The sequence below is a fragment of the Biomphalaria glabrata genome, chromosome 2 (assembly GCF_947242115.1).
Source record: "Biomphalaria glabrata chromosome 2, xgBioGlab47.1, whole genome shotgun sequence".
Classification (NCBI taxonomy): domain Eukaryota; kingdom Metazoa; phylum Mollusca; class Gastropoda; family Planorbidae; genus Biomphalaria; species Biomphalaria glabrata.
In genome coordinates, this window is record NC_074712.1 from 36,142,022 (window position 1) to 36,154,025 (window position 12,004).

Below are 12,004 nucleotides of genomic sequence, written 5' to 3' on the forward strand. Positions count from 1 at the left end.
TCGTGGCTAATATGTCTCGTGGCTAATATGTCTTGTGGTTAATATGTCTCGTGGCTAATATGTCTTGTGGTTAATATGTCTCGTGGCTAATATGTCTTGTGTCTAATATGTCTCATGGCTAATATGTCCATAGTGAATGCGTTGAAAGCGTCCGTTTATGAAATGATTCTCCAAGTCGAAGCGGCCGTATTTGGAATTCACTGTCCAGCCACCAGCCATTTCAAAACATCGTATGGCTATTTTATCGTGAAGTCTCAATACTTTCTAAGGCGGTTAGTCGTTGTGCTGGACACATAACACCCTGCTCGTATACCTTAACATCATCTGCCGGAACTCAATACTTTCTAAGACGGTTAGTCGTTGTGCTGGACACATAACACCCTGCTCGTATACCTTAACATCATCTGCCGGAACTCAATACTTTCCAAGGCGGCTAGTCGTTGTACTGGCCACATAACACCCTGCTCGTATACCTTAACATCATCTGCCGGAACTCAATACTTTCTAAGGCGGCTAGTCGTTGTGCTGGCCACATAACACCCTGCTCGTATACCTTAACATCATCTGCCGGAACTCAATACTTTCTGTAGTTTTAGCAGGGAAAATCGTGTAGTGTACAATTTTCTCATATGAAAAATAATTACTTATTTGTGTTATGAGTACGTCTGTAGATGCTTTTAAGTTTATGTGTGTAGTAGTGTGCGCGTCTCTTGATGTGTGTGTAAGTTTATGTGTGTGCGCATCTCTTGATGTGTGTGTAAGTTTATGTGTGTGCGCATCTCTTGATGTGTGTGCACAATTTGTGTGTAGTAGTGTGCGCGTCTCTTGATGTGTGTGCACGTTTTGTGTGATGTTGTGTATGTGATTATATATAATACTATTTTAATCTGCACAGTTTTTGCTTACAGAGTGATCGGCTCTTTATCCAACAGCGAAGATTTTGCCAGGAGCTTCAACTGCCCCATCAATTCCCCGATGAATCCAGAGGAGAAATGTCAAATTTGGTGACCACAGATCGAAACACAGAGCTTAGACTTTTAACTTCAAAGAGAGTAGACAAGAAACATCCAGTCCTAGCAACATGGTCAATTTAGAGATCAATACATCAACAAAACGCTCAATTTACTTAGCAATAAATTGACAGCACAAACAATTTACAGACCTACAGAAAGACAAACCAATTTACAGAGCAGTAAATTGACAACATATCAATTTACATAGCAATAGATAGACAGCACGGTCAATTTACAGTCCTTTAGATTGACAATACAGTCAGAACAATATAGAACAATAGAATGACAACACAGTCAATTTACAGCACAAAACTGAATATTCCAGTATTTTATATCTGCAGGACTAAACAATATTTTTTTAGCAGTCGAATTTCTTGAAAGCGGAAAGATATATTTTAAAATGAATGTTTATTATTGCGGCTTTCTTTCTAAGGTTGAGCTGACTTTTTAAAGGTTGAGCTGACTATTCGTTCCTAACTTTCAGACATCCTCAATCAATTTTCTAGGTAGAAATTGTTCATGAAAGTCGGTTTTTTTGTTTGTTTTTTTTTACATTTTTTTTGCTAAGTTTTAGCGCTGTGATTTTGTTCTTACATTGGCTCTGTTACCCGAGGTTTACGTTAAGTAAGAACAGGTTAAATGTTCGTATTTTATCGTCTACGACAGGTGGATAAATCAGTGATTATCAGTGAGTGGTCAGGACCAAGAATTATATATATTTTTAGATAACCTGCAAATCTGTATCTCTTATTGAAACAAACGAAAGCTCGAAATAAATATGTCAAGACACGTTGCACTATTGACACTATTAGTCTCCACATACACCAAAGATTCCAATTGATTTATTATTTACTAGCTGGGTTTACCATTATGCCCCCTCTTATATAAAACCAAAAATAATGCAAATGAAAATCTCTTCAGTATAAGACTAAAGTATACATTAGTCACCAGATTATGTGAGCGTAGCCAAGAGGGGTTTAAGTTTAAAAGTTTTAAGTTTAAAATCCCTCCAGAATGTAATAAAGATTACTTATGCACACTCACACACACACACACACACACGCATGTGTATATACTCTCTCTCTATATATATATTTATTGTTGTGACTCTAAGGTAGGCACTCAACAAAAGGCAGGAGGTAACAATAAACTAGGTATTTATTTACAGTTGCAAATAGGCATGGGCTTCAGCTATTAAGTCCCAGAATATCCTATCTCAAGTGACACCAGTCCTTTTCTATCTACAACCACTACAGACCACCGACACACTTCCCAGTGCCGCCCCAGGTCCTCAGCACAGTTCACAGATAGCACAAAGGATGTTCTCTCGAGTCAAGACAGCCCAGACTTCCATCACTTTAGCCGGATCCACAACAGTCCTTCTTCCTGTCTTATATCAACATGTCTTCTCCTGTGTTCAATGGTGCTCTCATGTGTTCAATGGTGCTCTCCTGTGTTCAATGGTGCTCTCATGTGTTCAATGGTGCTCTCATGTGTTCAATGGTGCTCTCCTGTGTTCAATGGTGCTCTCATGTGTTCAATGGTGCTCTCATGTGTTCAATGGTGCTCTCATGTGTTCAATGGTGCTCTCATGTGTTCAATGGTGCTCTCCTGTGTTCAATGGTGCTCTCCTGTGTTCAATGGTGCTCTCATGTGTTCAATGGTGCTCTCCTGTGTTCAATGGTGCTCTCATGTGTTCAATGGTGCTCTCCTGTGTTCAATGGTGCTCTCCTGTGTTCAATGGTGCTCTCCTGTGTTCAATGGTGCTCTCCTGTGTTCAATGGTGCTCTCCTGTGTTCAATGGTGCTCTCCTGTGTTCAATGGTGCTCTCATGCGCACCATCAGTGTGGCGAGGGAGCAGAGCTACAACAATATATTTATAGATAGGGCGGGGGAAGAAAAAAAAACCCAAGCGCCGCCCCCGAAAAAACAACAAATATCCTGGCTACGCCCATGATACATACATACATACATACATACATACATACATACATATATACATACATCCATACATATATGCCACACATCCATACATACGCCTTACCTTGTGCTTTATATTATAGATTATTACTTGTAAAATGATTGATATTGAGGATAGATTTAGTACAGATTGCTCTAATTTTAACTTCTTCGAGCCGTAAAATAACGAATCGGACAATATCTGATTATTTTTTATAGATCGCTAGATCATTTTCTTTATACTTAATTTTAATTAATGCCCAGTGGCGTCACTAGGGGGGTGCGGGCCGCACCGGATGACACCCACCTGAGATGAACTCCTATTGAAAAATCAGAGCAGGAAGGACTAGTCCTCCCGTAGTGCTCTGGCAAGAAACTTAGCTGTCCGGCGTAGTGCCTCATAGCTACCATACAAGTCGAGTGACTGCACAGGCAAGTCCCCCCTTAGCTCGCGGAGCTGGGGACACTCGTACAAGACATGCGACACTGTTTCGACGCTCTCTCCACAGTGACGGCATCGGGAGTCAAAGTTAGTGCGGAACCGGGCAAAGTATGCCCCAATAGGACAGTGTTCCGTCCTGCACTGCGCAACTATTGACTGCTCTGACCTCCTCAGTCGCCACCATGGATCGTCGCGATCTGGGTGACGCATGCGCTGCCAGACACCACGTGCTCTGTCGGATTCCTCCCATGACTTTAACCACTTCTCATGAATGAGTGCTCGGATTTGTGCCGTTGCTTGTAAGTACGTGCTTGGTGCTTCGAGATGTGTGGCTGCCATTGCACCCTCCCTTGCGAGGGCGTCTGCCGTTTCATTGCCCCTCACGCCGCAATGTGAAGGCGCCCACTGCATGAAAACGACAGCTCCAATAGCTCGGCGGATGTTATCTGCGGCGCCGATTGCCTCTTCTATTACGGGCGACCCTCCCCCGCCGACAACCATAGCTTGGAGACTGGAGCGAGAGTCGGTGACCAACACCACTGTAGTGGCGCTAGTCTCGCGTTGGAGCATTCGGGCCCTAATGGCCTCGAACGCCCGAGTTATCCCTGTGAGTTCAGCGTCCATGGAGCCTATCTGGTTCAGTCCGGTCGGGGTAGTCTATAAGGGCCCCATACCCCGATCTATCGGGGTCCCTCATTACCGACCCATCGGTATAGCAGAAAATGGCATCTGATGGAAGGTTTTTATTGTTATGGATGCCAAGTTTTGTAGGATGGCAGGTGTTAATCGCCTCTTGGTGGCTCCCTTTTGTCCTAACAGGGACAGGTTAATTTGTGGGGCCGGAAATCTCCTCCACGGAGAGCACGTACTAATTCTTCTAATAGGTATTCTGTCAGTGGAGAGCCCAGCTATTTTTGACAAATTGGCCGCTATGTGGAGGAATGATCGCATCTTAATGCGGTTCCTCTCTCTCCACTGTCGCACTAGTATTGAGGTGGGTAGCCTAGAGTCGCCCCTTTTATAGCGCTCATAGGCCATGAGTACTGCCCTCTCCCTCCTAAGATGTAGGGGCGCCACGTTTGTGAGAATTTCAGCAGCGTTTGTTGGGCTTGTCCGAAAGGTGCCACTGATGATCCGTAGGGCCTGTGCTTGTACTCGGTCGAGTGATTCGAGGGCAGTTTTACTAGCATATACTTGAACTGTATAGCTGTACTCTATTTGTGATCTGACTGCCCCTAAGTACAATGTGCGTAGCATGTCAGCTTTGGCACCCCACTTTGTGCTGGCCAGCTTTCTTAATAACGCTAACTTCTCCGAGGCTTTTCGTTCAACATCCTGGACGTGCTGGAGCATTGACAGTTTTCTATCTATGGTCACCCCTAGATATTTTGGCGTATTTTCACGCTGGAGTCGCAGCCCACCGAGTTGAAGCTCGAATGGAGCCTTAAGAATGTCGATCCCTAGGCTGAACAGGGACCAGGTCGTTTTGGCAACGTTTATCTGAATCTGCCATTTGTCGCAATACGAGGAGATGGTATGGAGGTCTGCTTGGAGTGCCGCCTGAATTTGGTCGGCTTTCTTCCCGGTTGACCATAGGACAATATCATCAGCTTAAAGCAGTTTTTTGGACCGTAGTGAGCTGGGCAAATCATTAAGAAAGGCTATGAAAAGTGTACAGGACAGGGTGGAGCCCTGAGGCAGGCCATTGAGTTGTTGTTTTGGCTTGCTAAGGGAATGCTGGTATTTTGTACGTGTGCTCCTCCCAGACAGAAAGGATTATATCCAATTGTATATCTTGCCCCGCACACCCATGGCTCTTAGCTTAAGATAGAGGCCTTGCTTCCACACACGGTCGTAAGCCTGTTTTAGGTCTATGAACACTGCGTATGTGCTCTCGGACCTCTGGAACCCGTCGGCCACCTCCTTTGCGAATGTTGTGACCTGGTCGATCGGGCTCAAGCCTGCCCTAAAGCCGGCCTGCTCTGGCGCCAGGATACCGGCACTCTCAAAGGACCAAACTAGCCGCTCGTTAACCATTCGCTCAGCAACTTTGCCAAGAGTTGAGGTTAGTGAAATGGGTCTGTAGGACTCCACGTTAGTCGCGTCTTTTCCCTTCTTAAGGACTAACACAATGATAGCACTCTTCCAGGCCCCGGCCAGTCTGGACTCTGCCCAGGTTCGATTCATAAACTCCAGGAGTTTACCTCTCGCAATGCCCCCAAGGTGTTTTACCATCTCGGGGGTAACCTTGTCTGGCCCCGGAGCTTTTCGGTTTTTGCACTTAGATATCGCTCTGTCCAGCTCAGCAAGACAGAATGGCGCGTTGCACGTTGCTTGGCTTTGCGGCTCATCTGGCTCCCTCTTGAGTCTTTTACGTTCTTTGTTGAGGGCTTTGGACATGGCAGACTTCTTTTCGGGCTTGCTGATTTTAGCAAAGTTTCGATTCAACAAGCCGGCCATTTTGGTTACCGTAGAGACCGGCGCTCTGGGTGACAATAGAGGGGCAGCCGTTCGCGCTGTGTCTTTGGCCTCTAGGTTTCGCAGAAGACGCCAGGCCCGAAGATCCATCCCGGCGCAGGCAGCGTTCCAATATTCCGACCGGACGCGTCGGGCCAGTTCACTCGTGGCTCTACAGAGCCGATTGTACTCCCGCCGGATTTCGGGGGTACCCTTTCGTTCAGCAAGCCTCCGGGCTCGCTTACGTCTCAGGACCAGCTTATTCAATTCCTGAGACCACACGCGTTTCTGCCTTACGCCAGGATAAGTCCGCGGGACAAACCTCTTAGCCTCACCCAACATAGCTGCTGTTATTTCGCCGTATATGATGTCAACGTCCCTATCCTCCACTGCTAGATTCATAAGGGCAGTGTCGACTGCTGCCTCGTACGCTGGCCAGTTCGCCTTGGTGTAACTCCACCTACGCGGGGCTTTTGGGGTTACACCACTGGCCTCTGAGAGGGCAATTGTGACTAGTATGGGTCTATGGTCGCTCCCAATGTCGTCTAAGACTTGGAACTGTGTGTGAGATTCTAAATTAGCTGTGATTAAAGTAAGGTCTGGTCTAGATTGGCTGCCATTTCCGGTGTGGTATAGAGTTGGGGGAGTATGTTTGTTTTGCAGACAGAACAAATTAGAATTATTTAGAAGTTCATGAATTTTATGTCCCGACAAGTCGGTTGAATCATAGCCCCACTGCTGAGACTTAGCGTTAAAGTCTCCTGCGATGACGTTATGAGTATTGATATTAGTACAGTCATATTCGAGACTAATTTCGTGCTTGGGGGGGTTGTACAGATTAGTTACTGTAAGTTTACGCCCGAGTTTATGTACTTCAAGGGTGATGGCGTCGGTACGCCCATGCACTCGTGGACCGGGGACTTGTGTAGCAACCAGGTTGTTGCGTACATAAGTAATGAGCCCCCGGCAGTCTGTGCACTTACACTTAAATGCAGTATAACCGGTGATACTGGCATTACGTTTGCCAGTTAGTGTCTCTTGTAATAAAGCCACGTCAATTGCCCTCTCGTGGAGGAGTTTTGATATCTCTAACATCTTGGGTATTACCCCACAGATGTTTATTAGCAAAATCAGGAGGGACCTATTGTTTATGGGCTTAGACTCAGGGGTGGGTTGGTTCCCACTAGTGTCAGTTTGGGTTTTTTGGGGGCCGGAGGCTCCCGTCATTATTTCGCTTCCAGTCATATTTGCCTGCCGTGTATCTGGGTCGGCAGGAGGTTGTGGCAGACTTCCATCAACCTTGTTCGAATCGGACCTCCGAAGGAGGTACGAATGCAGTGTTGAGAAGAGGGCTTTGGTGGAGAAATTTTAGCTAACTTTTCACGACCTGACAAATTTCCCCTCATCGAGGTCGCGGGGCGACTAGTAGCTGACTTTTCGTGTCTAGGCCTGACGCCCACTACCCGGCACACGGAGCCTGTTCGGGTCTGCTCGGATGACACCCACCAGGTGATGACAGCCAAGTCGGAAAAATGCACTTTTCTAAAATGCAACTTTTAAAAATAAAAAGTACTTCCTTGAATGCCTCACACAGTTTTGTATCTACATGTGCCAAACCTTCTTCATTTCATTCTATTGGAACTTGTAATCTTACTAGTATAAAAAAAATTCCTTGTAGACGCCAGGAGAAAGTGTCTAAATCTCAGAAATGTAGAAAAATGCTTTGCCCCGGACAACTCTGGGTGAGTTTAAGGCGCTCTACCAACCATCTTATCTGACCAGTTAAGTGACGAACGTAACATTTTTCTATTGTAAAATGTTGAGAAAAACATAGATATATGCCCCTTGCGCTCCATTCGAAGCATAGGGCTGCAAGCTCTCTCCACAAAAATCAGTCTAAGGCGACTTTCACAGGCTCACTTTTTGAAAGACGGTTCCAGTCAAACATGCAACACCGAGAACTGTATTTGCATCGCTTGAGATAACACTGCTTAAATAGGTTAACTTTTCAATGTGCTCCAGATCTGTATAACCAATGCTGATGGGGGCAACATGCACCCAATATGCATAACTTTGAGGGCTTCATATCGTGTAAACATTTATTTGTATTTCAAAGTAATGTTATTGCGTTCCAAACTCTTACTCACTTCGGTTCAGGCCATGGAAATAAGAAATTGGGATAAGATACACCTTAATCTCATATTCGTCTTGATGTTGAAGAATTACATCTTCTGTTGTGACACAACACTTGATTTGTTTTAGACATGTCGCTAAATCTGGACAAATTGTTGCGAGATGCCTTATTCTCTTCCTATTTTCCAGAGTGATTCTGTTGGACGCTTTCAAACGTTTTTTTTTTTTATCCACAAAACTGCTCCACATCCTGTGTTGGTAGTCCAGGCTCGACAATGTTTCACAGGACGTAAACCTGGTCACTGCTGGATTTGACTTTTCGGAAGCAGCTCAGAAACACGAGTATAATTTAAAAACCTTTTCCTTAAGGAGCTCTTCAATAATCTCTAATAAAAATGTCCGGCTCAAGGTTTTTTAATTCTATAATTGTAAATTTTTAATTTATGTAATTACTTTTGATCAAATGTCAAGGACATTAAATTTTTTCGTGTGTTACCAATCAATGGCTTAGCTTACAGTTTTATTGGTCAACATAAAGACACAAAGAAAAACAATAGTTTTTTTAGGGGGAGATTATTTTTTCCTGGAGGGGGGTGACCCCCCGAGCTTACCGCACCGTGTGACACAGACCCTAGTGAAGCCACTGTTAATGCCAAAGATCATATTATATTGTAAATAATCATTTATTGATTTGTTCATTGATTCCTTAGTCGATATATCAATAGATTCATATAAATGTATTTTATGTGATTCCAGATACGTATATTCTATTTTATTTTAAATGCAATATTGTTGAAATTGCTCTATGTTTCGTACAAGTGTTTTCCAATGTCTATTTTATCGCATTAACTTATATGCAAACTCCATTCTGTATTCACTGCTATAACCTTTTTTTACGTAAATCTGTCTGTATATTCTATATACTTTCAAATATATGTATTATTTGCTCATAAAGAGGAAGTATTTTTGTATGTATTTTGCTGTAAATACCAAAATTCAATTAACAAAAACATTTTGTTGTTATTACTGTTTTCATTTTCCATTTTGGGTTAAAACGGGTCAATTTTGGGGTGAGAGCTGGTCTATTTTTAGGTGAAAACTTGTCCATTTTTGGATAAGAACTTGTTCATTTTTTGTTGAAAATTGATCAATTTTTGGCTTACACTGTTCTCTATTATATTTTTCCTCTCTTCAGGATAGAGAGGAATTTACTCATTCTTTCTTTCTTTCTTATATATTTTGTCAATAGATCAGCTTTTTAATTGTCCTTAATTTGAGAGTTTAGCGTGATCAACATTCAACTAGTTTTCTTGGTAGTATCAGTGAGGTTTAACAAAGCTATCCAGAATGGTTTCATGCCAGCCTATAGGATTTGTTGGTTAGGTTAGGGTTACGATCTAAGGATCTACATCTACTTTACTGCAATATAAATAAATAAATATATGTATATATATATATATATATATATATATATATTGTTACGAATCTCACTATCCAGGCTCTCTGCAAACTGCACCATACACCACCAACTTAAAGAACTTGACAAGTCAGGGCTCCAAAATAACGTAAAGGTTTAATGTCCATAAATAACAGCCAATACTGTACAATTGGCAGCACGTAGAACAGTACAAATAGCTCTGAGATAACAAATATCTCTCCGATAACACCGTTCCGCCGTATCTAGTCTTGCACTGGCCTCTCCGTCTCGTTCCGGGCTTGCACTGGGTTCAACAGTTCGGGACTGACTTCACACACTTGGGCTCGTTGTGTCGGACTCGATCACAGACCAAGATCAAGACGCCGATCGTCTCAACTGTACTTGACAGTACTCCGCACTGGACCGTCGTAATGCTCCGTACAGAACCACACCGTTGAACTGTGCTGTAGTCGACCGTGTTCTGAACTCCTGTCGTGAACCCGCTTTCTGAACCGTCTTGACTGCGACACCTCCGCTCTTTAAATAGGGTCCCTACTGGCCTTCTAGAACCGGACAGAACGTCGCTCGACCATTCTGGGACGCTCCTGAGCTCTGTTCACGACGCCGATCCTACTCGAACCTTCATGTTGTTAACTCGTCTCGGCCGATCGTCGTAACTTGTCACGGTTGACCGCTCGTCTAGCGCTGGCCTGGGGCGATTTGCGTCGGCTGACTACACTCACACCACTACCCCCATCTGTGCCACCACCAGGTTTATAACAATATATATATATATATATATATATAGAGAGAGAGAGAGAGATAGAGTGATTGATTGATTGATAGATTGATATAGATAGGTAGATAGATAGATAGATAGATAGATACATACATAGATAGACCATTTGTCTCACTTCAAAACTCCACTAGGTTGAAAAGTGCACGAGTAATATGCTGAAGTTTGTGATGTAGAGCAGAGGTTCTCAAACTTTTTCAGTTCAGGGACCCCTTTACAAGTTATACGATGTCAGAGATCCCTCCGACATAGCCTGATTTGTCTGTCCAAATCTCATATTTCTTAAGTCGCTGACCGCTGGCATACTCAAACTCTCCGCAACCATGTGTGCACTTTATGGATGTTGCCTTTGAGCGGTAGAAATCCGAATTGTCCATATTCAAGTGCACATTTACGTAACTTTGCCTTACACCGGGCCACTTTACACCGGGCCACCTTACACCGGGCCACCTTACATGGCGGTGCGGCCTCTTTGACGGAATCATGTCTCAGTTCATTTTGACTATTTCCATTATACTCTTGGCTCTTCTTCTGATGTCTGCTTGAAACTATTTCCATTATACTCTTGGTTCTTCTTCTGATGCCTGCTTGAAACTATTTCCATTATACTCTTGGCTCTTCTTCTGATGTCTGCTTGAAACTATTTCCATTATACTCTTGGCTCTTCTTCTGATGTCTGCTTGAAACTATTTCCATTATACTCTTGTGGCTCTACTTCTGATGCCTGCTTGAAACTATTTCCATTATACTCTTGTGGCTCTTCTTCTGATGTCTGCTTGAAACTATTTCCATTATACTCTTGTTGCTCTTCTTCTGATGCCTGCTTGAAACTATTTCCATTATACTCTTGTGGCTCTTCTTCTGATGTCTGCTTGAAACTATTTCCATTATACTCTTGTGGCTCTTCTTCTGATGCCTGCTTGAAACTATTTCCATTATACTCTTGTGGCTCTTCTTCTGATGTCTGCTTGAAACTATTTCCATTATACTCTTGTGGCTCTTCTTCTGATGCATGCTTGAAACTATTTCCATTATACTCTTGTGGCTCTTCTTCAGATGCCTGCTTGAAACTATTTCCATTATACTCTTGGCTCTTTTTCTGATGTCTGCTTGAAACTATTTCCATTATACTCTTGTGGCTCTTCTTCTGATGTCTGCTTGAAACTATTTCCATTATACTCTTGGCTCTTCTTCTGATGTCTGCTTGAAACTATTTCCATTATACTCTTGGCTCTTCTTCATATGTCTGCTTGAAACTATTTCCATTATACTCTTGTGGCTCTTCTTCTGATGCCTGCTTGAAACTATTTCCATTATACTCTTGTGGCTCTTCTTCTGATGCCTGCTTGAAACTATTTCCATTATACTCTTGGCTCTTCTTCTGATGTTTGCTTGAAACTATTTCCATTATACTCTTGTTGCTCTACTTCTGATGTCTGCTTGAAACTATTTCCATTATACTCTTGGCTCTTCTTCTGATGCCTGCTTGAAACTATTTCCATTATACTCTTGGCTCTTTTTCTGATGTCTGCTTGAAACTATTTCCATTATACTCTTGTGGCTCTTCTTCTGATGCCTGCTTGAAACTATTTCCATTATACTCTTGTGGCTCTTCTTCTGATGCCTGCTTGAAACTATTTCCATTATACTCTTGGCTCTTCTTCTGATGTCTGCTTGAAACTATTTCCATTATACTCTTGTGGCTCTACTTCTGATGTCTGCTTGAAACTATTTCCATTATACTCTTGTGGCTCTTCTTCTGATGTCTGCTTGAAACTATTTCCATT

At 43.1% G+C, this 12,004-nt stretch overlaps 3 protein-coding genes across 6 annotated transcripts in view; 1 reads left to right on the forward strand and 2 right to left on the reverse strand.

Annotated features, from left to right (window-relative positions):
• Positions 1-2,542, forward strand: part of LOC106050499 (endothelin-converting enzyme homolog) — a 53,667-nt gene extending 51,125 nt beyond the window's left edge. For all 4 annotated transcript variants that reach the window (XM_056020274.1, XM_056020272.1, XM_056020273.1 and 1 more), the window contains one exon: positions 909-2,542. In XM_056020274.1, coding sequence (XP_055876249.1) covers positions 909-1,008 — 100 coding nt within the window. In that variant the 3' untranslated portion in view covers positions 1,009-2,542. The remainder of the gene's footprint in view (positions 1-908) is intronic.
• A 511-nt stretch (positions 2,543-3,053) lies between these two features.
• Positions 3,054-6,966, reverse strand: LOC129924690 (uncharacterized). The gene is made up of 2 exons (XM_056021179.1): positions 5,543-6,966; positions 3,054-3,063 (listed from the first exon to the last, which is right to left on the reverse strand). The coding sequence occupies exons 1-2, from the start codon at positions 6,964-6,966 to the stop codon at positions 3,054-3,056; spliced, it is 1,434 nt and encodes a 477-aa protein (XP_055877154.1).
• A 3,900-nt stretch (positions 6,967-10,866) lies between these two features.
• LOC129924691 (axoneme-associated protein mst101(2)-like) lies at positions 10,867-11,391 on the reverse strand. The gene has a single exon (XM_056021180.1). It carries the CDS (start codon positions 11,389-11,391, stop codon positions 10,867-10,869), a length of 525 nt encoding a protein of 174 aa, XP_055877155.1.
• Positions 11,392-12,004: the final 613 nt, after the last annotated feature.

Excerpts from the sequence above, each read along its gene's own strand:
- LOC129924690 (XM_056021179.1), bottom strand. The coding sequence starts at position 6,966 with ATGTTAGAGATATCAAAACTCCTCCACGAGAGGGCAATTGACGTGGCT.
- LOC129924691 (XM_056021180.1), bottom strand. The coding sequence starts at position 11,391 with ATGGAAATAGTTTCAAGCAGACATCAGAAGAAGAGCCACAAGAGTATA.